This window comes from Sceloporus occidentalis, unplaced genomic scaffold, assembly GCF_023333645.1.
Source record: "Sceloporus occidentalis isolate IW3139 unplaced genomic scaffold, rSceOcc1.0.p SCAF_209, whole genome shotgun sequence".
Taxonomy (NCBI): domain Eukaryota; kingdom Metazoa; phylum Chordata; class Lepidosauria; order Squamata; family Phrynosomatidae; genus Sceloporus; species Sceloporus occidentalis.
In genome coordinates this window covers 234,873-258,722 of record NW_028317189.1, presented here as the reverse complement: position 1 = coordinate 258,722, position 23,850 = coordinate 234,873, and the positions used below count along the sequence as shown (strand labels likewise).

The 23,850-nt window shown below is 41.7% G+C and overlaps 1 protein-coding gene across 1 annotated transcript in view; it reads right to left on the bottom strand.

Moving 5' to 3' along the window:
- Positions 1-21,794, bottom strand: part of LOC149277569 (uncharacterized) — a 73,510-nt gene extending 51,716 nt beyond the window's left edge. The window contains exon 1 of the mRNA XM_089502714.1: positions 21,669-21,794. Within this exon, the coding sequence (XP_089358840.1) occupies positions 21,669-21,794 (126 nt within the window). The remainder of the gene's footprint in view (positions 1-21,668) is intronic.
- Positions 21,795-23,850: the final 2,056 nt, after the last annotated feature.

The window sequence follows — 23,850 nt, the reverse complement described above, 5'->3', positions numbered from 1 at the left end:
ATAAGATCTTCTAACTCATGTGGACCATGGAGTCACTGTGGTCACGTTATTAGGGTTTGTCAGGGGAAGTACTGGCTAAACTATTGCTTCCATAAAGATATGGTTGACCATATTGATTTTCAGCGGCCTGCAGGTAAGATACATTGCTGGCAACCTTTCTATGTTTCATATATATTCACAAGGGGTATGGGGGAAAAGTAAGCACAAGGAACATTTGTTTTTACTAGCACTCTTTTTTGGAATGCTACCATGTCCAAGAAATGATCCTATAGGAACGTGAGTGTCCGGCTATTTCCATGGGTCCAAAAACTCATGGATAGTAGGGCAACGTCTCTTTTTCATCATTTCCATCCAAAAACAATAACGTAAAGCATGGCGGTTCCGTTGTCCTGCTAGTTACCATCTCTTTTCAGTTAGTATGTATGCTGACGTAGATCATGGGGTTTTGTGTTATCTCTAGTCACGGGGACCGTTAGATATTCCCAAAACCAGGAGAATTTATTCTAGACCAGAAAATAGACACTTAGCTGAAAATACTTTTGTAGTTTTTTTCTTTTCTTGTTTTTATTTTATTATGGACGTCTCAGACTAACCCAGTTCCCATGTTACCCAAAGTCATTCACTGTAATTCTTTTATTTGTTTTTTTTTCCTTAAGAATTTTATGTTTTGAATCCAATCTGTCACATATTTACCAGGTGACCTAGATTAATCCAGCCCAGATATCCTCTAGATTTAGAGTTTAATGGGGAACTCATGATACCAATAATTCCATTTACAACTATGGTTATCAATCAACAGGAGAGATGTTGTCTGCGCAGAGTTATAAAACAATAAGCACTGGGAAAAAACAGTCGCTTTATGTGAAAACATATACGGTAAATGTGTAAAATATCAGCAATTTGTCAAAATGAATGTGTATAAAAATAAAACATTTTACTAAATCACATTATAGTATTAGAATTCTAAACCATGCCACTACAGTTGTGTGTGTGTATATATATATATATTCTCTCTCTTTATGTATATGTATATATATATATATATATATATATATATATTAAAGAAAGGACACAAGTCTATTTTGCCATTCAATCTTAACCTATATATCGCATTCTGCTAAATGAACAGTCAGGTCAATTTTTGTCATGACAGTTTCTTGAATTCTTTTTTTTAATGATTTTTTCGGTCGTTGGAATTCTCAAGGTGTATCTACTGATGTTTGTAGTTTGTATATTTAAATTGTATTTCTTTCTTAGTAGAATAGGTATGTATATCCTCCCCTACCACCAAACAAGGAATAAGACTTGAAAGCCACTGAGCTGTACCCAGGGAGATACCTGTAGCTTCCGACCCATCACCCCTACTCTCTCTCTCTCTCTCTCTCTCTATCTATCTATCTATCTATCTATCTATCTATCTATATATATATATATATATATTATATATATATATATATATATATTATATTATACGCAGTATTTTTTGAAAGAATAACATACATAAATGCATATTTTTCGTTATTTATCTCAGCGACACATACATGCAGTGTCATGCCCCTTGACCCCACCCCAGAGCTCTGCTGACATGTGATAAAGACGCAGTAGCAATAAGTCATGGGCGAGGAGATAGCACATAACACTGCAAGAGTTAATATGTATACCAAGATCTTAGATGGGACAGATCTAACTATAATCTGCCCTATAACTCATCCATACCCACATATGGCTCTAGTATGCATAGGCTGAACCATTATATATATAATATATAAATTATATATATATATATATATATATATTATTAGCAGATCTCACATGTGACTGAGCACATATCCATTCCAAATCTTGATTTTCATTGCACTTTATATTGTTAGATAAGGCAATCCTATATGTTATGTATAGAAAAGCGGTAAGCCCAGCTAGTGCCAACATCTTATTTTACCGTTGACCTCAGATGTACAATCGAGCGATGTTCCCCCCTACAATGTAATATACTATGTATCATATGATATGTGTGGGAATGCCAGCATGCCCTCTCAAACTGCACTAAGCAATGTCACACCTGGCGAAGCAAAGTGCGTATTTAAGCACATTCTGCTTAATTATTCACAGTGCAGATGGCCAGGCTCTCAAATTCTTGTACAATATGTCATATATTATACAGTGTGTATACATACACCAGTGCCGGTAACATACCAGCCTGCCATATATACACAGTGCCAGCCTATGTAATTCTGGTATAGTGTAACATACACAGAGCAGCCCAAACGATGTCATATTTACACATTGCCCGTCTTCACCTTTACTTGTAATGTATGCCAGCAGTGCAGAATCATTAGACTTCTAGACGTCACCCTTACACATTATTCATCCACCCTGCCCCTCCGCACCATTATCTATGCGATATATAAACATATATTTATATATAGTATGTACACCCAGCTCTAGTGCTATCCTATGAGTTGCTTGCCCAATACTAAAATAATCTGGCAACAATCCTAAAAACTTTTCTTGTCATTGAATGGGCTCACCTTAATCTGCATAGTGACACTGGGGGGACCCTCGGTATGCCCCGTTGCAGCGTGTTTTCTCTCCCACTCGCTCTGTAGTCCTTTTAGTCTCTTGCAGGTGTCAGATCTCGAGCATCTCTGTCACTATCTGCAGCTACAGACTGTCCCGTTATCTCCCAGAACAGTCATCATCCGCTCCCCCTCCCATCTCCAAACTTGCTCCGTCTGTAGCGGCAGAAATGGCACCTTCATCTCTGCTCTGGATGCCTCTTTACATGACAATTCCAGAACACATCGCCACATACGGTATTCACTTTAAAAGTTTTGGCCGGTGGTAAGAAGAACTTTATAAGTTTAAGAGTTTGTTATCATTATCTTCCTGGAATAGCAGTAATACTATAACCCCTGTCCTGTCAACCCCTCTGTCAACACCAGGCTGCTCTAGTTGGAAGTATATTGGCCAATATCTTCTGGGGCTCTAGAATAAAATAGATTATAGGAATAGGATTTCCTCCAATGGAGATTTCTGTCCACCTTCTAATTTTTATTTTAGTGAGATATCGGGTGTTGGGCATGGATTGGAAAGTCTGGGCATCAGATCTTGCGCTGTCTCATGGTACAGACCTGATATGGCACACAATAATTTTGTCGACCCGGTTATAGCTTTTACGGCTCAGCAAGATCCTAGAACTCCCAGCTTAATGGTTTCACAAATATAACTCACTTAATAATAATAATAATGGTTAAATAATAATAATAAATAGTTGGGGAGTGCTGTGCATCTTTTAGCGCCCGCTTTTGTCTGCTAGTTGAGTTAATTCTGTATTGCACAATTAGCTCCCTGGTTTACACAACTCATGTAACTCAATGGGGGCTCATGGATGTCTGAGCTGGTGAGGGTCTTCCAAGAGTCTCCATGTGTTACAATGGGGCTCATTAAGGTCTGAGCTGGTGAGGGACTTCCAAGAGTGTTCTCAAGTAGAAGGGATGGGTTGGTCCTTCAGAGATGTCGATTTGGGGTTAGTGAAGTTCAGGAGTTGGATTAAAGAGTAATAATTAATTAATAACACTTTGCAATTGCATTTAACCTTATGGCCCTTGTGTGCCTGCTCTTTGTGTACTTACTGTCACCGAGTGTATTTCCCCCTCATATTACCCACAGCCACTGTGTTCTGGACCAATGTGTTCCGCATCACCTTGTGCCCCGCAGCGGCAATTCAGTGAGTGCAGGGTTACATTGCATTAAAGTGGGATACATTAAGCTTCTGAAACCCTATATTATAGCAATAGCTCCTTAACACGCTGTAGTCCTCTGCATTACCCCGAGTGACCTCTTATTACTCTGTTTATTCTGTAATAAAACACGTCATACATAGTATTTAGCCGCTGACATGAAGAGCCTCGTGTCACCCTTACTGCTTTATCACTCCGTATGGCCTTTTTTATCAGTGCAGCCTTAAAGTGAACTCTCGTCCACAAACACGTCCACTGCAGGAACGTAAGGGATATCGCTGGCCGACGTACATGTAAAATCTTATACTTAGATGAAAGTTGCCAATATTAGTCTTTTCCGCAATATGGTTGACTGGGCGCTGTGTGCGCATGCTGCCCAGACTGCCTTCTGTTCTATCCCGGAATGCTGTGAGCCTATATATTCTGTGACATAGGAGAGAGAACTGTGGGTGTTCAGCCTACAAAGAGGACAAATTTGTTTATACCGGTAATTTATTTTATCTCTATGCCGGCTTCAATGACACCTTGTCATTTTCCCCCAGAGGAAAGGTATAGTCAGAAAGCTTTTCTACTACTTTAGAATCCTTTCGAATGTCATGATATAAGTAATAATTAACATTCTCCCCCAGCCCTCGGGATGGCACTTAGCTGTGCCTGCAAATATGTCGTACATGGTTAAAAATAACAATCATGTAGTTAGCAATTTTTTTTCCAGATTATGTGGCAACATTAAGCACAGAGCCATAATGATGACAACGAGCAACTGTTCAACAAATATAAGGGAAGGTGATGTTCTTCATGGAACAGTAATCTTTTTGGGGTGATTTCCTACATAGTTGCCCGTTTTGAGGGCAGCAGAGATCATGGGCATGTGATTCCCCCAGGCTGTCCTAGGGAGCTGTAAAATGGGGCGCTCCTCCACCAGGTATGGTTATGGCCAAAAGCCTTAAGGACAAGGAAACTAAGGATGAGGACTAGTGAAAACAGTGTTTTCTGACCTCGAGGAAAGCTGAATAAAAGTATGAGGTCATATCTCATGGGACGTATTTATGTGGAGGAAAGAAATGGAGATAAAAAAAAATAAAGTTATTAAGTTTCCTAATTTATTTTGTATCCTATGAGGATGCTGCCATTGGCTGCCACTTAACAGTCATGTAAAATAAATTTTTTGGGCATGGCATTTCTATCACGAGTAAATTTGCACAGTGACCTAGTGACATCCTTGCTGCGGAAGGGTCCAAGCCTTTATGCATTGCGTGAGCATGCGCTCCCACTGCCTGCGCACCCGCCCCCTGGGAATTTTAAAAAGAATCTAAGAAAAAAAGGTTGCGACTGACTCTGTAACGTAGTCTACCATTCTGCTCTTTTTAAGTTTAAAAATTCTATAACATTCTCCAACCTATTTGCCGTATCCCTCTAAAACAAATGGAAATAAATACATTAAGCAGCATCTCCACAGTCTGCTACCGCGGTGCTGAAAGTGTTCCTTAATCCAGAAAAATATACTTCTACCAGATCCATACAGAATCCACAGGGGTATTTGCTGAATGTATGTATTGCTGTTATCACTCATGTCACGCCAGTCACACTATTACTATCACAATAAAGCAATGTGGTTCAGTTTTACTTTTTTCTGTGTAATGCATTGTCTCTACTAGCATACATACAGTGTATATAATTCTTTTGTTGTTACTGTCGCCTGCAGTTGTTGAGTCCCTGGTCAACAGAAGTGGGTCCCATGGTCCCAAGACCTTTCTCATTTACCACTTTTTTTTTGTTTCTTGCTCGTATGTCTCAGATTAAGTGTGGCAGTACCTAGTTTTCTGCCAAATGGCCCTTTATTTCACTGCTTCATTTTAATTTACGTAGAGTGTACCCCACATTCACTTTTTTTTGGGTTGCTTACATGTCCGGTGTTCCCGTTCTACAGAAACAATTTGGTTCCTGGCTTTTCATTAATCTCTGGAAGGGGCCGGTTACTTCCTAAAGCCCCCCTTCATTCTCTGCTCTCCTTTCTTCTTGATCCTTGTGCCATAAGTCTTTTTATGTTATGTCACCTGTATGTGTTGGGCAGTTCCCAAAAGCCCCCTTCTATTTGACTTTTTTTTTCTTTTCTGTCTTTTCTTTCTTCACTGCTTCTGATTTTCTTTCACCAGTTGGGTTGAAAGCCAGCCGAAGCAGGAGATGTAGTCTCTTGGTTCCTTACTAACAGTTCCTTGCTTCCGGTGATTTTTGCTTGTATGTGCTGACCCTCGTGTAAAATGCACCTCCGTCACGGCTTCATTTTCTTCTGGGACACAGGTCAGCAGCCTAGGCTCATTCCAAAAGACCCCTCTCTCCATCTGCTGCTCTACCTTGATTGCCTGTTGCTTGCAGGACTGGTGATCTCACAATTGCCTTTTCTGTGTATTTGTTGCCTGAATGTTCTATTCCCAGTGAGAAGAAGTTTGTCCCGATGATCCTTGAAAACAGACCCTGGTTTACTGGTTCCTCTGTGTTTTGGTTTCCTTCCAAAAGGTGGTCCAGTCAAGGTCCAGTTGATGTTTCCTTCTCAAGAACACTGCAGCAGCTGCTTCAATAGAGCATGGTCTAGACGTTAACCTTAATTTATAGAATTCCGCTATTATGGTGCAAGAGGCTACATCCTCTGTGCGGCTTTCTTTTTTATATGTTGAGTGGATTTTGTCAGTGTTAGATGTATAATTATTTTAAATAATATGTAATTTAAAGTTGCTGTCTTTAGTTCTTTTATACAATTCTGAATGGCAGTTGTAAATCTATGAAAATTATTGATTATTTCTCATAATAAAAGGTAAATTGTTTAGAATACTTTTTAATATACTCAGTGGTTTTGCTAAAGAATATATAAGTTATACTTACCCAAAGACTCTTTGTCCTTTCACAGGATGCTTATTGTCCACACAGCAATAGGGGACTAAAGGAAGAGGTCACAAGTTCGATAGTTCCATAGCGCAGGGTTAGGCAAAGTGTCCATAACCAGACACCAGGGCTGTAGGAAGGGTGAGGCGAGAGGGGCACTAGCCTCTGGCGCAGCTGCAAGGGGGCGCACAGACCCTGATCAGCAGCTGCAGCCTGCAAGACTGGTTGGGGAGATCACAATCTCCCTCTAACCGGCCCAACATTAGGGAGCTCGAGGCCTCGGCTTCCATGCGCCCTAATCACTACGTGCAGGCAATAATTGGCGAGCGCCAGGATATGACATCATCCCTGCGCTCTGCATCAACAGCCGGCGCATAGTGATGAGGGAGCAGTAAAGCAGAGGCCTGGAGTGACAGACCTCGCACTCCAAAAATTGGATGGAGGATGGAAGGTGGAGGATGGAAGATGAGAATGGTAAGAGATGGGGAGAAAGGGATGTAAGGGCAGTATATGTGTATATATGTGTGTTTGTAAGCTTGTATGTGGGCAGGTGTGTGTGTAAGGGCAGTGTATGTGTATATGTGGGTTTATGGGCAGGTATGTGTAAAGGTAGGGTAGGGCAGTCATGTGTAAGGGCAGTGTATGTGTATATGCATGTTTATGGGTAGGTGTGTGTAAAGGCAGTGTATGAGTATATGCAGGTTAATGGGCAGGTGTGTGTAAAGTGTGTAAGGGCAGTGTAAATAAAATAGCCTCTGTAAAAAAATTGCCTCGGGCGCAAAAGGAGCCAGCTACGGCTCTGACCAGTGTCAGTGAAGAGGCTTGTGGAAGTTGTTTAAGGGGCATTTAGTCAATTGTCCTTCACAAAGAATGTTGTTGCCTACCCCTGCCATAGTGTGATCAGTGTTCATCACCGCCATTGTTGTTTACACGGATCTCACAGTTGCAAAAAATAACCCTGACGCTTTATATCACACACTGTAATTAGGCTTTGTTCTACCATATGATCAGTCACTGCAGTGTCACGCTATCTGATCAGTTGCAGCACCTTTACAGTATACAATTGGTCACTGCAATGTCACAATACATGATCACTGCAATGTCGTGCCATACAATCAGTTGCTGCAGTGTCACGTTATACGATCACTGTAATACCACACCATACAATCAGTCACTGCAGTGTCATGCTATATGATCAGTAACTGCAGTGTCTTGTTTTATGGTCGCTGCAGTACCCTACTATACAATCAGTCACAGCAGTATCGTGATATAAGATCAAGACAATGCTATCGGATCAATCACTACAGTGCCATGCTATACAATCAGTAGCTACGGTATCACGCTGTACGATCAGTCTCTGCAGTATCATGCTATACAATCAGTAGCTACGGTATCACGCTATACAATCAGACACTGCAGTGCCATGCTATACAATCAGACACTGCAGTGCCATGCTATACAATCAGACACTGCAGTGCCATGCTATACAATCAGACACTGCAGTGCCATGCTATACAATCAGACACTGCAGTGCCATGCTATACAATCAGACACTGCAGTGCCATGCTATACAATCAGACACTGCAGTGCCATGCTATACAATCAGACACTGCAGTGCCATGCTATACAATCAGACACTGCAGTGCCATGCTATACAATCAGACACTACAGTGCCATGCTATACAATCAGACACTGCACTGCCATGCTTTACACTCAGACACTGCTGTTTCACGCAATGTTGACTGCAGTGTCCCGCTACATGTTGCTGCAGCTTCATGGTATCTGATATGTGAATGACCGAGTCACAGAATGATTGGAACTAGTTTATTGCGGAACAGAGTTGGATGTTGCAGTGACCGGTCGTCATTTGGGGTGACATTGGAGCGGGCGGCTGTATAGCATAACACTGCATTGACCGCTCATGTAACGTGACCCCGTCGTGATTGATAGTGTAGCATGACACTGCAGTTAAATTCGGTAAATATGGTGACTGCAGCGTCACTGCTATGCAGTCTGTCTGCAGCGTCGCATGTTTTTACTGTCTCGCAATATAGTGGCATACTGAGGCTACTGCCTTGTTTCTCTGTAGACCATTACCACGATATGTGTCCTGTTCTCTCCGGGGGCCACTGGGCAAATCTGATTGTTGGAAATGTTCAAGCAAATTTGGGACTGTTGGCAGCTACGAATTTACGGTTTAGGGTAGTAACAAGTCTCATAGAAGTCAGACAGCGCAGATCATCTGCATTTTGTGCCAGAGGGTCTACTTAACGGATGCAAGATTAAAAAGCTTCTTTCCTCAAAGTTTATACATTTTCTAGCAGATCTGTCAGAATAATTTATAGGACTATCTTCCCCCTGCGTACCCCCCCCCCCAATATATTTATATGACTATACACATTAATCTTTACTTTGGAATAAAGTATATGAAAAGATACAATAAAGAATCATTAATAGGCGTGCACCATTGCTAGCAAACGTGGTAAAGTGGGCCAGTCGGAGGCTATTGCTCAGTGGCCATTTCCAGCAGCATCAATCACTTGAACTACCAAGTTTCCATTAGAAGGGCTCGCACATTAAACATGATTTTTTTGTGTGTTCTAGTTTTTGCACAGTCTTAGCCCAATCTATTAGACACACACCTTGACTCTTTATCATACTGCCTTGGGGTCAACAACAGAATGGCTGACAAATCTATCTAATGGACCCGACAAATCTAACTAATGAATGTCTATGGGGAAATAGACTTCATTAGCATTGCCATAAAGCATCAGCTCAGTGTGGTGTTTGGGCAGGAAAAGTCACCCAAAATATCACATGACCGACAACAATGGCCGCCTCCGGGTCTGCAGATAAAATGAGATAAAACCAGGTTTTCTTTCTTTTCTGTATCACTGTATACAGGACTGGATTTAATGTCCATACATAAATATTTCTTTTTCAATGGGACTTCACCTTTTTGGGTTAGAAAATTAACCCCGATGCCAGATCCTGGGTAACGAAAGGTAGAAATGAATTGCATTTACAGAAAGAACGTTGTATCCCTGTAGTGATGCTCTGGGAACAGTGATGGTCCAGCAAGGTGAAAGATCTGGGCTTCTTCAGGTGTTTGCCTCTTGAGCCCTCTAGAGGTAATTGTGGGTATTGCATCATGATGTGACATCATATTCATACAGCAATGAAGCGAAGACATATTTGGCTTGAAGAAGCACCAGCGTCTACTCCTGCTGCCCGCTCAATGAGTTGCCCTTGGCCTTGCTAACGTCATTCTAAATAGCCCCCTGGAATAACAATGTAGCAAAAACTGTGAAAGACAAAAACAATCTGTCAAAGAACTTGACGGCAGATCAGACTAGTCTAGTCTGCCTATATTTTCATCTTAGATTGAGGGTCTATATGCCTGGCCCATGCATGTTTAAATTCCCTTACTGCATTAGCCTCTACCGTTTCTTATCAAACAGGCTTAGGGTAGATTTAAGAATAACGGGAAAACATCCAAAGAGAATGTGAGATCTGCTATCACGCCGGTACTTTTTGTGTGTCTTTTCTGGCCTCTGCAGTGTCACAGCCTTGTTGCTGGGAAATCAGACAAAATTACTACCTTTCACCGGTGTCACTGCGGGGCTTCACTTAGCAATGACTGATGTGGTTTTATTTCATTGCACTAATGTCAGTGCTCTTTCACACAATAAAACACCCAACTCCGAGACGTAGCGCCGTGGGGGAGATATATTAAAAAAAATGCAGAGATTTTTAGACACCCTCTGTTTCGAAATTCATCAAAAAAAAAGCACTTCTCCTACTTAATGCAGCCAATAAAAATAATATAGATTTTTTTTTACCAATAAAGGCACTGGGAGAATAGTATCTATAGGCAGCTTACGCGGCTCATTAGTGGCCCCATAGACCCAACTGGTCCAGTTCTTATACTGCCCAACAGTCCTGGTTTTTAGAAGACAGCAAAGATTTTCGGGGCACTGTTTAGGATAGCTGCCTCAATATCTTTTATTTTACCGAGAGGTTGGTAGATAAATGGAACAGTCTCCCATCAGACGTGGTAGAGGCTAATACGGTAATGGAATTTAAACATGCATGGGATAGACATAAAGGAAAGTGTAGATGAGCACAATGGCTTTTATCCGCCATCAACATCTATGTTTTATAGACAAGTTGGGGAGATTCTCTGATCTTCCCTGAAAAGCACAGGGAGCTGTAAAATTCATGGAGATCTGTACTTTTCCAGCTTCCACACTGCAGCTGAAGTGGGTTATGGTGGCCATGTTTGGTTATGGTGGCCTTGCTTCTGGTCCTGGACACTTCTTGCAAATGTTGGGTGTTATGCCATCTGAAGAACAATATGGGAGTCCTTGCATGTGTCACACGCTGGACCACCCTTATGGTCGGGATGGATAAATAGGTCAGGTAGGGTCCCTGCAGAATATATATATATTGCCGGCGCAGGTATGATAGGGCTGGGGGGTCATTGGGGGGAACCTTCCCATAGGCCCCGATATAAAGACATGCTAGACATTACCCAACGCGTTCTGTGGATGGGGTGTGTATATCACAGGGGAAGTGGCTTTAAGTACATGTTTTCATCCAAAGACATCTAGGTGCCGACGGTAACTACATAAAGCCCCATAGGTAGCCTGCGAATCAGGATATCCCTTCTATAACAATCATGCTACTATGATGTGAAATGATTTTCCAGCGCAGGTGGAAAACAGACGTGAGCATTTTGTTTAAAAATATTTAAACCTGGCAACTTAAAATTGATATGTTTGACGTTAACAGCAGGGAAGCTCATTCAAGCATATTAATGGCCAAATGTTCAAGAATATGTTTTGGAAGCCAGAATTATTCAAGGCTGTTGAAGTGGGATTATGGAGATTGTGAAGGGCCCTGCAGTGCTGCAGCTTGCCGATCTCCCTCGTGCTCATGGTTTCTCCAGGTGAAGCGGAGTATATACAACACAGAGGAGCGCGCGACCTAAAAAGCATAACGGGCATACACATTCAGATTCCGGGGCTGCCGCTAGAATAATAAAGACCAAAAAATACACAAAACAAAGCAAGAATTCAGCAAATACCCAGCAAACATCATTCCAAAAACACGTATCTAAGGCGCAATGGAAAATAACGAAGAACTTGGGTCACTTTGCCGTAGGGGTGGGCTCTATAGCGGAATCCCCAATATTTATGCCTGATATAGGTGTTTTTTTTGAATGGTATTTGCTGGGCGTGCGCTGAATTCTTGGTTTGCTCTGTGAGGTGGAGGGCTGACTGATGATGTCATATTTCAGCGTTTCGCCTCTCTCAGTCCTTACAGAGACAATTCTAAAAGGCAAAGGGGCCTGGCAAATTCTTATAGCCCCGATCCCTGGAAATCGTAAGCATTATTTATAAATTCAATTAAAAGATTAATATTGGTACCTATGTTTATGTCATATGTTCTCTACTCCAATCTACTGATTGGTTTCCGGACGCTCGGTCAATGGGCGCCGCTGGCTCTTGAAACTATGAAGGTGAGGAATAGAATTAGGATACGGCACGGTGGACATCATTCTAAAGAAAAGAGGCCCTGAAGCAGCCCCTCCTTGGCTCATAAAGAATATAAAGAGGCCGCCATACCTCCAGCTCATGTTGTGAAACGTGTCGGGGCAGGAAAGGCCTTCATTCCAAGAAAAAGGACACTGCAGAAAATTCCAAAATGGAATTCCATGATGTGAATGTTGTCTAGAATGTTTGGGACTTTTGGAACATATCATCCCGGGGTGTCTGGGGCCCTTTTCCCCATTTGCTGCTTTATTAAACAACCGTGCTTCAGGAACGTCACCGATGTACCATCTAAGCCCGGCGCTCATCTAATAATAATTATGTCCTTCAACCGTTACTCTTGCAAACAAAAATCAATGCTTCTGTCTCTCTCCTAAAACTGTATTTCTGCATAATTATACACGCAAATCCGTCCCTTGATATTTAACTCCTTACATGGTGAGGGTTTACCAACGAATGACTATTCCATGATGAATTACGATTCCAGTCTTTAAGAAATTATTTGCCAGCGCATTCTGTGCTCGGAACGCTGATTGCGTGAATGTCCTTCGTCTTCGGCTCATGTGGTTTCCAGCGGATATTCTTAGCATGGTTCTGATGAACCAGCAGTATGAAAGCTGTGAGGACACTGGTAGGTTTCTGTGTAATAATTACAAATGATCATTTATTGTTTTAACGCTTTTGTTTGTTAAAACAGCAAAAAAAAAAAAATATATATATATATAATTATGTGAATAAGCCAGTTTTGTTACTTTTGGTACTTGTCACCTTGTAAAACATATTTGTGTGTTCAAACTATGATGAAGACTATCCATATAATATACACCGATCAGGCACAATATCATGACAACTGACAGGTATAATATATTATATATATTATATATATAATATATTATATATATAATATTATATATGAGATCTGTCGGTGGTGGGATATATTAGGCAGAAAGTGAACATCCAAATTATTTTAGAAGACATAGAGTGCCGGGATATGATGTCATACCCCAGTGTACTGTCTTTTAAAGGCACGGCGCGCCTTTTAGTGCTGTGAAGACAGTGGCCACGGAGGGGTCGCTTTCTTCAACGATAAGGCTTATTTTGTAATTACCTTTTTTTTGACCAACAGATTCTATAGAAAAAGTTCTATATTCAAGCAAACAGAGATGGATGTTATGGAGGGTCCTGCTATCTAAAAACTTTTGGGGTTCGTGTAGAATTGGAGATTTTTTTTTAGAATAGCCCTTTTACTGTTTGCTAAAACATAAAAAGAAACAAAAAAGCTACTTTTTAAACATCCCTCAAAATTAGATACATATTATGGAATCCACTTTTTTAAAGTAATCTTTCTTTTTTTTTTAATACACAATATTTTTTATTTTGGGCCATAATCTAATATATAATATATAATATACCGGTATATATAATATAATATAATAATATATCTATTATACTTTACAGAGAAGTTGGCAGAGAAATGATACAGCCTCACTTTTAACAATAAAAACAATTTCCACACCTCTTCTACAACAAAATGAGCATTAATTGCTTATAAAACGTAGTCTTGTGTCCTAAAGAAACGTTAAAAAAAAACGTATTTTTGTAATTTATAATATTCTCTGACAATTGTTCTTTTTTTTTTTCGAAATCACAAGCATAATAGGAACAGTCAGTGAGACCGTCCTGTTATTCCTGTGTTTTTGTTCATTTTTGAAAGCTAATTAACTTTCCTTTTGTTTTATTCTTTAGAATTTGTGTTCTACTCTTGTAGCCAGATTTGGCTTTTCATGAATTCCTCTGGCTATGTCTCTAGGATCACATTCGGAAAAGCTGTCTGCGTTATAACATACGGGCTCAGAGTCTTTTCATAAACCGGGCACTGGGAAGTGGGACATCGGAAAAGGGACTGACCTTGAAAGCCTCATACACTTGGTAGGTATGTATTAGTAATGCCACTCAAAACCACATTCACTGGGAATAATATATTAGTTAAACAGTTTGAATATGGATTTTTACATGAATCATACATTCATATGTGACGCCAACACCAGAAAGGCCCTTCTGCATAAGTTAATCATGGATTTCAGTCAATCCCAGCATTATTACATTACATCAATACCTCAGCCTTAGGCAGCAGATATCGTATTATTATCGTAATACATGAATTACTTATATCAATATTGTGACGTCCTGCTAAGATTGCAAAGACAATCCAGGCATCATATGCACTTTGATTGTGTGACGCCCTCCTAAGGGATACTTTTTTTAAATAAACAAAACTTTTTTTTTTACATATATTTTGTTATTGAACACTTTTTGTTGTTTTTGCAGTGTTTCCAGTGCAATTATGTCTCAAGATCCCTTTTGGGACCTTTCCTACGTTGACATCACTGGGCTCACGATACATTTTATTTATATTTCATTTTTCCCTTAATTGTTTGTTATTTAATGATTTGGTTTATATATGAGTAGACGGAGGCTACTGCCCCTTTAAACAGATTCTGCCGTGACTACTTTCTTTGTAGTCTATTCCAAGGTGTGTTTTGTGAGTGAGACCATCGACGATTTCGGTTGCCCTTCTCTAGACTTCTTCTTCTTCTCTCTAAATTATTTATGTTCTTCTGAGAAGTACAGTCAATGCTGGAAATGGAGTTAGACTACAGCCAGTTTAGTTTCAGGCGCTCCATTGTAATAATTCTCTTATAATATGCGGCATGAGCTTCCACCTGGCTCTGAGTAACCCCTCCGAGGCCAATAGGATTGCCTTTTAAAACACTTTAAAAAAAAACAAAAAAATGCTTTACTTATTTCTTGCATAAACTTGCCATAGATGTTTTTTTTTTATCAAATCCAGTGGAGCTGGCTCAGGATGATAGGAGTCTCGCTTCCCTGACTTTATACATGCACTGAATTTGCTGGCCAACGGGAAATTTGGAGAAATCGTATTTTATTTTCAATGACCTGCTTCTCAGCAGAGATGGCAGAGGTTACAGGAGTAGAGGACTGACAAGCACCCAGGACCACCGCAAATTCTCATACTGTTCTTGTCCGCCGCACATTATTCTATTAATTAATAACCTTTTTATGCCCTTCGGTATTTTATGTCCTCGTGCAGCGATACAATTGACTAGTGTTACACTCATACTATGCAAAAGAACCCCTTGGATGACTCCATTCTCCTGCCTTTAAAGTATTTGCTACCCTTCTTACTTAGAGTATCCGTTCCGAATCATCTCATAGTGAATGAGAATAAGCCGAGACCAAAATCTCCTCGTTACACGGCGGCGTTAACTCATTTCTTGGGAGTGCATTAAAACCACAAAGGATGAGCCATTAGACTGAGGTCGTTTTAGGATAGCTCTGGGTAGCCATAAAAAAAGAACATCCTCCTCCATTTGGCTCTCGAAGCTCCTGACTCATATTTTGTACATTAAAGCCTAGAGTTTTATAGACAGTTCTACCATATCTTTGTTCAACCATGATTTCCACTTTTCCATGTTTAGTGTGGCTCGACAGATTATATACTGCTTCTTTTCTTGACACTTTAAACTATATTGATACATACAAGATTTATTACAACTGAAATATGGAAAAGTGGGCAAAATTGAAAAAAAAGACCCATTTTCCAATGTTGTTTAGAGTTCTTCCACAAGAAGACCTCCCAACAGCAATACCTGACATGTTTTTATATGTTTTGGAGAATCATAATGTAAAAAACATAATGTACCATCACATCCTGTGGTCTTCCAACCACTTTTTTTAGCCTTTTTTTTAAAAAAAAAAAAAAACTTCTGAGATGCCAAGTTTTGGTATCCAAATGATGAAGACGTGGGTGATACTGTGTCTTTGTAAGGCCATGGTTGACCACTAGGTCCCCGGTCTTCATCTTCTAGCCGAGGGGTATGTACAACCCCTTCGTCCCTCCTCGGCCAAAAGGCCAGCAGGTGGACTGGACCTTCTATGATGACTTCAAGGGACGTCTTCTGGGACATCACCCTATAACTTATACTGTAAATGGAAATGAGACGTTAATGGTAATATCATAATTGTCCTATCTTATGTCCATTCCACTGTTATTAACTAAAAAGGTGCTAGATAAGTGGAACTAGCTTCCAGCAGAAATATTGGAGGTTAAGTAAAACTTCATTCCATCTTAGCCTCTAGTTTTATATTATGGTTTCTTGTTGAGGCATTTTTTCTCCTGTGAAATATACTCTGCTTTGTTTCGCTCCATTTATATATTTAAATGTGTCTATCATGTACTCTCTCTTTTCTCCATGGCACACACATAAAGATACTTTTGTCTTTTTTTCCCGTAAACCATGCGCTACTTTAGTCAAATCCATCAATAATCTGCCACTAAAGTATAAGGTTCCGCAGTCTCAGTAATATATATGTGTGTGTATATATATATATATAGATATATATATATATCTATATATATATATATATTCTATATCAGACACTGGCATGACAACAACTCTCCTGCTTCCCTCTTATGTTGTATTACTGAACGTCGCCCTGCTTTACCCTCCATTTTTATCTCTTCCATCTTGCCTCATCTAGTACGTGATTTAATCCCTTAAATGCTACTAGTATTTATTAAAACAGATTCTGGGGCAGTATCCAAAATATGGAGCAGTTACCTTGGAAACCACTAGATACCCCTTACACCTCTTCATGGTAGTCAAGAAGGAAGGAATCAAAATACCCAGATGGTACAAAACGTCCTGCCTCCATGCCCTGCGTACCTTCCAAACTTCTCAATTGCAGGCAGTAGGGATCATGGACTGGTTGGTCGGGCTGTGAAATTAAGAGGCTTATTAATGAAGGTTTCGGCAGAATTATGATGTCATATTCCAGTGTCCTCATTCTACTACTTCCACCGAGCCATGTGAGAGCAGGAGAGGATGGGTTTATGCCATCGGAGACAGAGATCTCAATTCTTCATCTGACTTTCTCACCATGATTCTACTCGGGCCCCCACTGGTCATCCGGCAAACAAGGCAAGTGCCCACTCACTTACACAGCAGATCAGGTCCATGGCCACCCGCTGGATAGAGTGTCAGAGAGTAGCTTGTGGCCACGAATATCTAGCAGCAAGCCACACATAGGTCAGCTGGTGGCCTGAGAGTGCTGAGGACAACTGCTGTATCTCTGTGCTTGTTTCATAGTCAGGTTGGAAAAAAGTCCATCCTGTTCAGTCTTTGGAAAGTATCCCTAATTGTATTGATTCAGAGGAACGTAAAAAAAACCCCTTTTTTGACAATTTTAACGGAAGGGTGAAAAAATCTTTCATCTTTGTGAAAGCAGTTTATTGGGATGCTACCAAACATAAGTATGATGAACTGGGGTTAGAGAGCAGACCGCAGAGGTCCATGCTGGAGAAGAAAGGTTTCCGCCACCAAGTGGGTGGCACATTGTAGACAGGTTGTCGGCATTTTCAGTGTGTTGGACTGGTTTCAAACAAAAAAAAACCACACAGCCCTCCCTGGACTTACTGACCTCAGGTTTACATATCAGCAACATGAGGGCTGTCTTTGGAATTCTTTACGATCCCCCACCTTATTCATTCGCTCCTTCCTGGCACCTGAGTTACTCCGCTGGTCTGTGCCAATCCAACACAATCTATGTCTTATTGATTTAGCTTAGTCTCCCCCTCCGGCTACCATAACCATCTATTACCATGTCACGTCTATTGTGTTATCTGTAAATTATAACACAATCTTCTTGTAGTCCACATCACAGAAACATAAAACTTGACAGCATTTAAGAGTCATTTGGCCCATCAAGTCTGTCCATGTTTTCTACTTAGGAATCCAACCTCACTTGGACCTTGGCCTTGTGGATGGATTTATAATGGATTTATTGATTTCCTCCCTGTATTAACTTCTTCCACGTCTACCGGAATGCTGCGCCACTTATCCACCATCCTTTCAATCACATGGTTCTCACTCATTTTAATAACATTCCATGTGCTGCCCAAAGCTCTATGACATCAATACTGTACCAATCCTATCGTATTGTTTGGTTCTTGCATGGTACCCTGTGTCAGAAGGGCATATCGAAAATGAGAGACAGATTCATTTTTGGATCCTGTCTGTGTACGCGGCAGCAGGGAAATAAAATCATTTTCTCGTCCTTCTGCAGTATGATCTGAGCTGCTCGTGCTGTATGCAGATCTTAAGACCATCTATCCATTGTAGAAGGGAAAATATTGGAAAATGCATGGGTTTCTCAGAAAGAAAAAGGGTGTAGCACTGATCTGCCCACTTCTGGGTTGTAACGCATCATCATACACTACACATAGGTTCTCTCTATACGTGCTGTCAATCATACATATCAGGTGTGGTCCAACACAACCAGAAAATGGGGTCAAGCAGGTTATGAGGTTCTAAGTGGAGGCATCTGGACTTTCCTTTAGCATTTCGAGTGACAACCACGTAAGAGATATATGGTTTGGCAGATAGAACGAGGAGGCGAACCATGTTATGGAGTTCTAAATGGGGGCTTCTTGATCTCCCTTTCACCCTTTCATGCAGGAGATACATGGTTGGACAAGTACATGCAGGAGGCCAGCCGTGTATCCCACTCGTAGCCCCCCACCCCAGGGTCGACAGCTGCATTTGGCAGCCTTCTCCCTCCTCCAGGAGAAAGTATCAGATCCCTGCTTGAGCAGTGATCAGTGTATGGAACCAGAAACTTCGTACCAGTTAACATGGCAGCAAGTTAAAAAAGTAACAATGTGTGCATGCCGGCAGCACGTGTATTGTCAGGCCTGCTTGCCAACACGTAGAGACAATAGTTTGTTTGGTGCTTACTTGTAGGTGTCTACTGCGTTAAGTAGAACCACATGTATCGGATATGTTTACTTGTATCATTTCGTTTGGGAAGTAATGGAGGGAATATGTCCCACTATTTGATGCACTTTGCTAAAGATCTAAATCTAAAAATATAGGTTTCCTGGGGTTAAAGTGTAAACTGTTTATAGGGTTGCCCCCTATATGTAAGTACAGCAAAGATTGGCCCGAACCCCCAACACGCAAAGAGTTAAGACATTAACAGCCCCAGAATAATATGTTTTTCTTAAAAAAACATGCGCACAAATATACCTATGTACAAAAGCGCTAAATAAAGGAATGCCTCTAACACCCCAAGCCCAGGATTTCTCCACGTTTTATGTGTTTTTCTGTAAAACCCCCTACCCTTCATATTATTTGATTGCCCGGCATCCCCCATCCACTGTAACGTTGTATCAGCATTCCCTCCAGTGCACTGCATTCTACTCCGCTTCCTTAACATGTCACACTGCGTTTGAGTGAACGCCGCGCCGTTTTATCAGGCTCCCCCTCCAGGGTAATTCATGGTTCTCCCCAGCCTCGTTTGCTTGATGTACGGACTGGAGATTGGCAGCCTGAATGGATTATATAAGCAATCGCTAGACGACCCACAGGCTAGATGTATCAGACAAAGGGGTCCTATAGTCCGCCTATTGCTTGCCTTAAAACGCTATGGCATTCAATACGTTATCATATATTTTAATGGGTTTTGGGAAGTATGGGTCATGGATCTATACATCCAAGAGAAACCGTTTCCTTTTAAAACCCACGTTCAGCTGTTAATATCCCGGTAAAGCCAAGCATTAAAAAAAATCTGTCGTACTGTTTCTTTTTTTTTTTTTGTCATGTTTATCTCTTTTTTTGTTCTTGTTATATATAATGTTTTAATAGGATGTCTACGTATCCTGGGAGTAAAGGGGTTAAAATGTGACATTCTTTTTGCTGCTCGGTCTGCACAATTCCAAGAGTGCAGAAAACACAACGGATGGTAAATGGCACGACGCTGATTACTACCGAGACTTCGGAATTATTCATTATAGGTAGACAGTATAGCTAAGGCAGCAGAATGTATATATAGGAACTAACGGCGGTGATAGGAAGTGACATCACTTTACAGAATGGGAGTCATTACTCAACAAGAATACTTTATTGCCCCTTGGTGGACATCAGACCTGGAGAAGGCCATTAATAACATAGAGGCACTATAAAGTCATGCTACTGTCATACTATCGACACGTATATCATCGGCTAAGCACATGATCTGCGAGGCAATGTAACTGGGATCGTTATAGCGGAGGTAAGATGGAGGTAGAGGCAGAATTTTCAGGCATCCGTCGATGTACCGGAAGTCGAGGCGACACATGGGAGTAATAATGAAGTTTTCCGGAAAACTTTTTAATTCACAGGAAAATATGTTATTATTTCTTTCATTGCATAACCCGAAATATTGGGATTTTACTGATGAAGACCTAATTAAGGTAGAAAAGTTGTCATATATTATTGGCCAACTTCCTTATCGTTATCTCGGGGTGAATGGACAGATTGTCATGGTCACACAATGTGGACTGACCTCATAAGACATTAGTTCCCCATTAGGGTTTTTCTCATCTAAATCCCTTCTTAAATACAGGTGACTCGTCGGAAAATAATCTTAGAAACTCCATCATTTTATTTATTCCTGTGAATATTTAATCATAAAACACCAACTTTTAAAAAGGCTTTTTTCTGTTCCCATGACAACAACCTACCAGTGCCTGCGTTTGTGTCCCATGACATGTGTTCCCGAAAAAAAAATATGAATTATTATTTTTATTATCTTTTATTTATATAGCGCCAACAATCTACGCAGCGCTTATGAATGAGGCAAGAGTTAGCATGATTAAAGAATTCATTCTGGGAAGGGTTTGGGCATTCGGCAGTAGCAGCGACGATGTGTCTAAGCTCGGTTTCTTTAGAATGATCCCAACTCTTAACTGGAAAAACTGGTGTCCTTAGTTGGTTTTGGACCTCGCATTCGTAGAGCGAGATGCCAGAATCAATTCCAGACTTCAAGACCTAAGAGCTTATCTTCAAGACCTAAGAGCAATGGTGGATGAAATCCTTATCATTATTATTATCTTTTATTTATACAGCGCCGACAATGTACGCAGCGCTTCTTACAATACATATATTATATCCAAGGGGTCTGACAAGACAAGAATTGACCGACTAAGACAACCCGATACATCAGGAGAGCTTACAATCACACCTAAAGAAGATCTCTGGGGTCTTGAAGGTCTACAAAATCCAGCATTTTTCACTATGATTCCGTTGGCCTACCAAGGGCACCTTTTACACGATTAAGTTTAGCCTGCTATTATCCTGTATATGAATAAAAATTTGAAGGATATCGCAAGTCCCTCAGGGATGTATCTGTGACATTGAAGATATTGTACTCAGATGGAAATAAGCAAACTAAGCGGAACACCTAAATCATATTGCTCTCGAATTAGATTCCACCACAATGTTTTTCACTCTTCCTCCTTTTTCCCAGTTATATTCAATGGTTTCCCCTTTTTTCTGGGTCTCTCATTCATAAGTAATTACCATTTATTGCCCCTCTTAAATGTCTCTTATTTGCTCAGTATCTGATTAACTCTCTGTAGTTTCTCCTCACCTTTTTCTTGCGGTCCCGTGACCGGCTCCTCCTCTTGCGATCCGACTCTTCCTTTTCTTTCTGCTCCTGGACTGCTTGCGCTTCTATATCCTTTATTTTTTTGAGCTGTTTGGCGGCCTGCGCCATTCTGTTCTCCCCTCGGCCCCCAGAGGGATTCTGCGCTCAGCTCCAGGAATATCACACGGTCTCCAAAATGATCTTCACACCTTGTGTTGAATTATGAGTTCCTTGAGCACAACGTGGATAGCACAGCTTCTACTGGTTCTGAGTGTCAGCTCCTAGGGCTAGTTACCCTCCTGTAAGGTTGAGAGTGTTGCGTTAACACATGCACATAATGTCCTATATAAACATGCAGACACTAAATTCTACCATTGTGGTCCCATTAGCTCCCAGGACCACACTCGTCCTCCATCGCATGTGTTTATGCAACGCAACCGTCCCAAAAACACACAATAAATAAATCCCAACCACACAATGATGAGCTTAAAATCAGCACCAAGTATCCCACATACCAGAGAGCCCATCATCCTCCCAGAGAAGAAGAAGCATCAATATTCTAAACACTACACACTGTATATCACACAGATACTGTATCAGTGTCATTGCGGGCAACTACTGTTGGTGTGTCCAACGGCTGGATCTTGGCTGTTGGGAATTGTAGTGTCAAAGGTTGTCTATAACTGCACTTGGTTTGCCCTGTCACATCACAGTCACTCATACACTAAAAGAAAAGAGACTCACAACCACCGGGGCAGCTTAAACTAACCGGGGGCAAGCAAACACACCAAACTGCACACCGGGGACAAGCAAACACACCAACCTGCACACCGGGGGCAAGCAAACACGCCAACCTGCACACCGGGGGGGCAAGCAAACACACCAAACTGCACACCGGGGGCAAGCAAACACACCAACCTGCACACCGGGGGCAAGCAAACACACCAACCTGCACACCGGGGGGGCAAGCAAACACACCAACCTGCACACCGGGGGTAAGCAAACACACCAACCTGCACACCGGGGGCAAGCAAACACACCAAACTGCACACCGGGGGCAAGCAAACACACCAACCTGCACACCGGGGGTAAGCAAACACACCAACCTGCACACCGGGGGCAAGCAAACACACCAACCTGCACACCGGGGGGGCAAGCAAACACACCAACCTGCAAGTGTCCTGCACATACATCTCACACACACACCGCGTCCTGCACTGCAGTGCCATGTCTTCTCTCATCCCCACCGAAAATGTCCCTTCCCCTCTGTGTTTATCTGATCTGTCTCTGTCCAGGCTTCACTCTTACTTACACTCTCCCCGTCTCACACTAGGATTCTATCTCCTTTCCTCCCCTTCAGCCTACCTGCTTGGTAGACATCCATCTCTCTCTCCCGCTGCACACAGTATATCTCTATCCCCATAACACACATTCATTGGAACCCCCATCTCCCTTTCTGCATTCCTCTCAATCCTCCCTCTCGCTTCTTCTTCTCCTCTGTAACAGCAGCCACATACAATACATCTCCCCCATTCTCTCACCCCAATGCCTGCAGGGTAGAATAGCCAGTGCATGCCTCTCTCCCCCTTTCCTCTTCTTTCTCTCTCCAGCTCCTTCTTCTGTCACCCCCCCCCCCCCAGTCTGCCTGCCGCACAAACATACCCCTTTCCTGCAGGACATGGTCCCCTCCGAATACCTGTCCCCCCAGTCTTTTCTGAGCCCCATACAGTACAGAGCCCAGCACATACCTCCTCTCCTCCCCTCTATCTGTCTTCGCTTCGGTACCACAGCATCCCGCAGCCTGTGCTGTCCCCTTACACTGCAGTGTTGCTGATGCAGGCGAAACACATTGCTTCCTCCTGCATCCTGCTCACCTTCCTGCACTCTTTCCCTCCCCATCCCTCTCCCCTCTATCCCCTCCCTCTGTGCATCAGGATGGTAAATGTACACCCCGCTCCCCTCCACTTACTCCGGCTGTGTGTATGTCCTCAGTCTCTAGCAGCATGCATGTGGAGCTTCAGGGTATTCTTCTGCATGTGTATGTGTAGGAGTGTGCTGTTGTGTGCCTGTGTATGTGTGTGTGAATAAGCGCTGTATACATGTACAGAATGTTTATGTCTGTAGCAGATGCCCCTATATCTACCTTAGGATTGATCAGTTTTATATGACTGTGTTATTTTGTGCC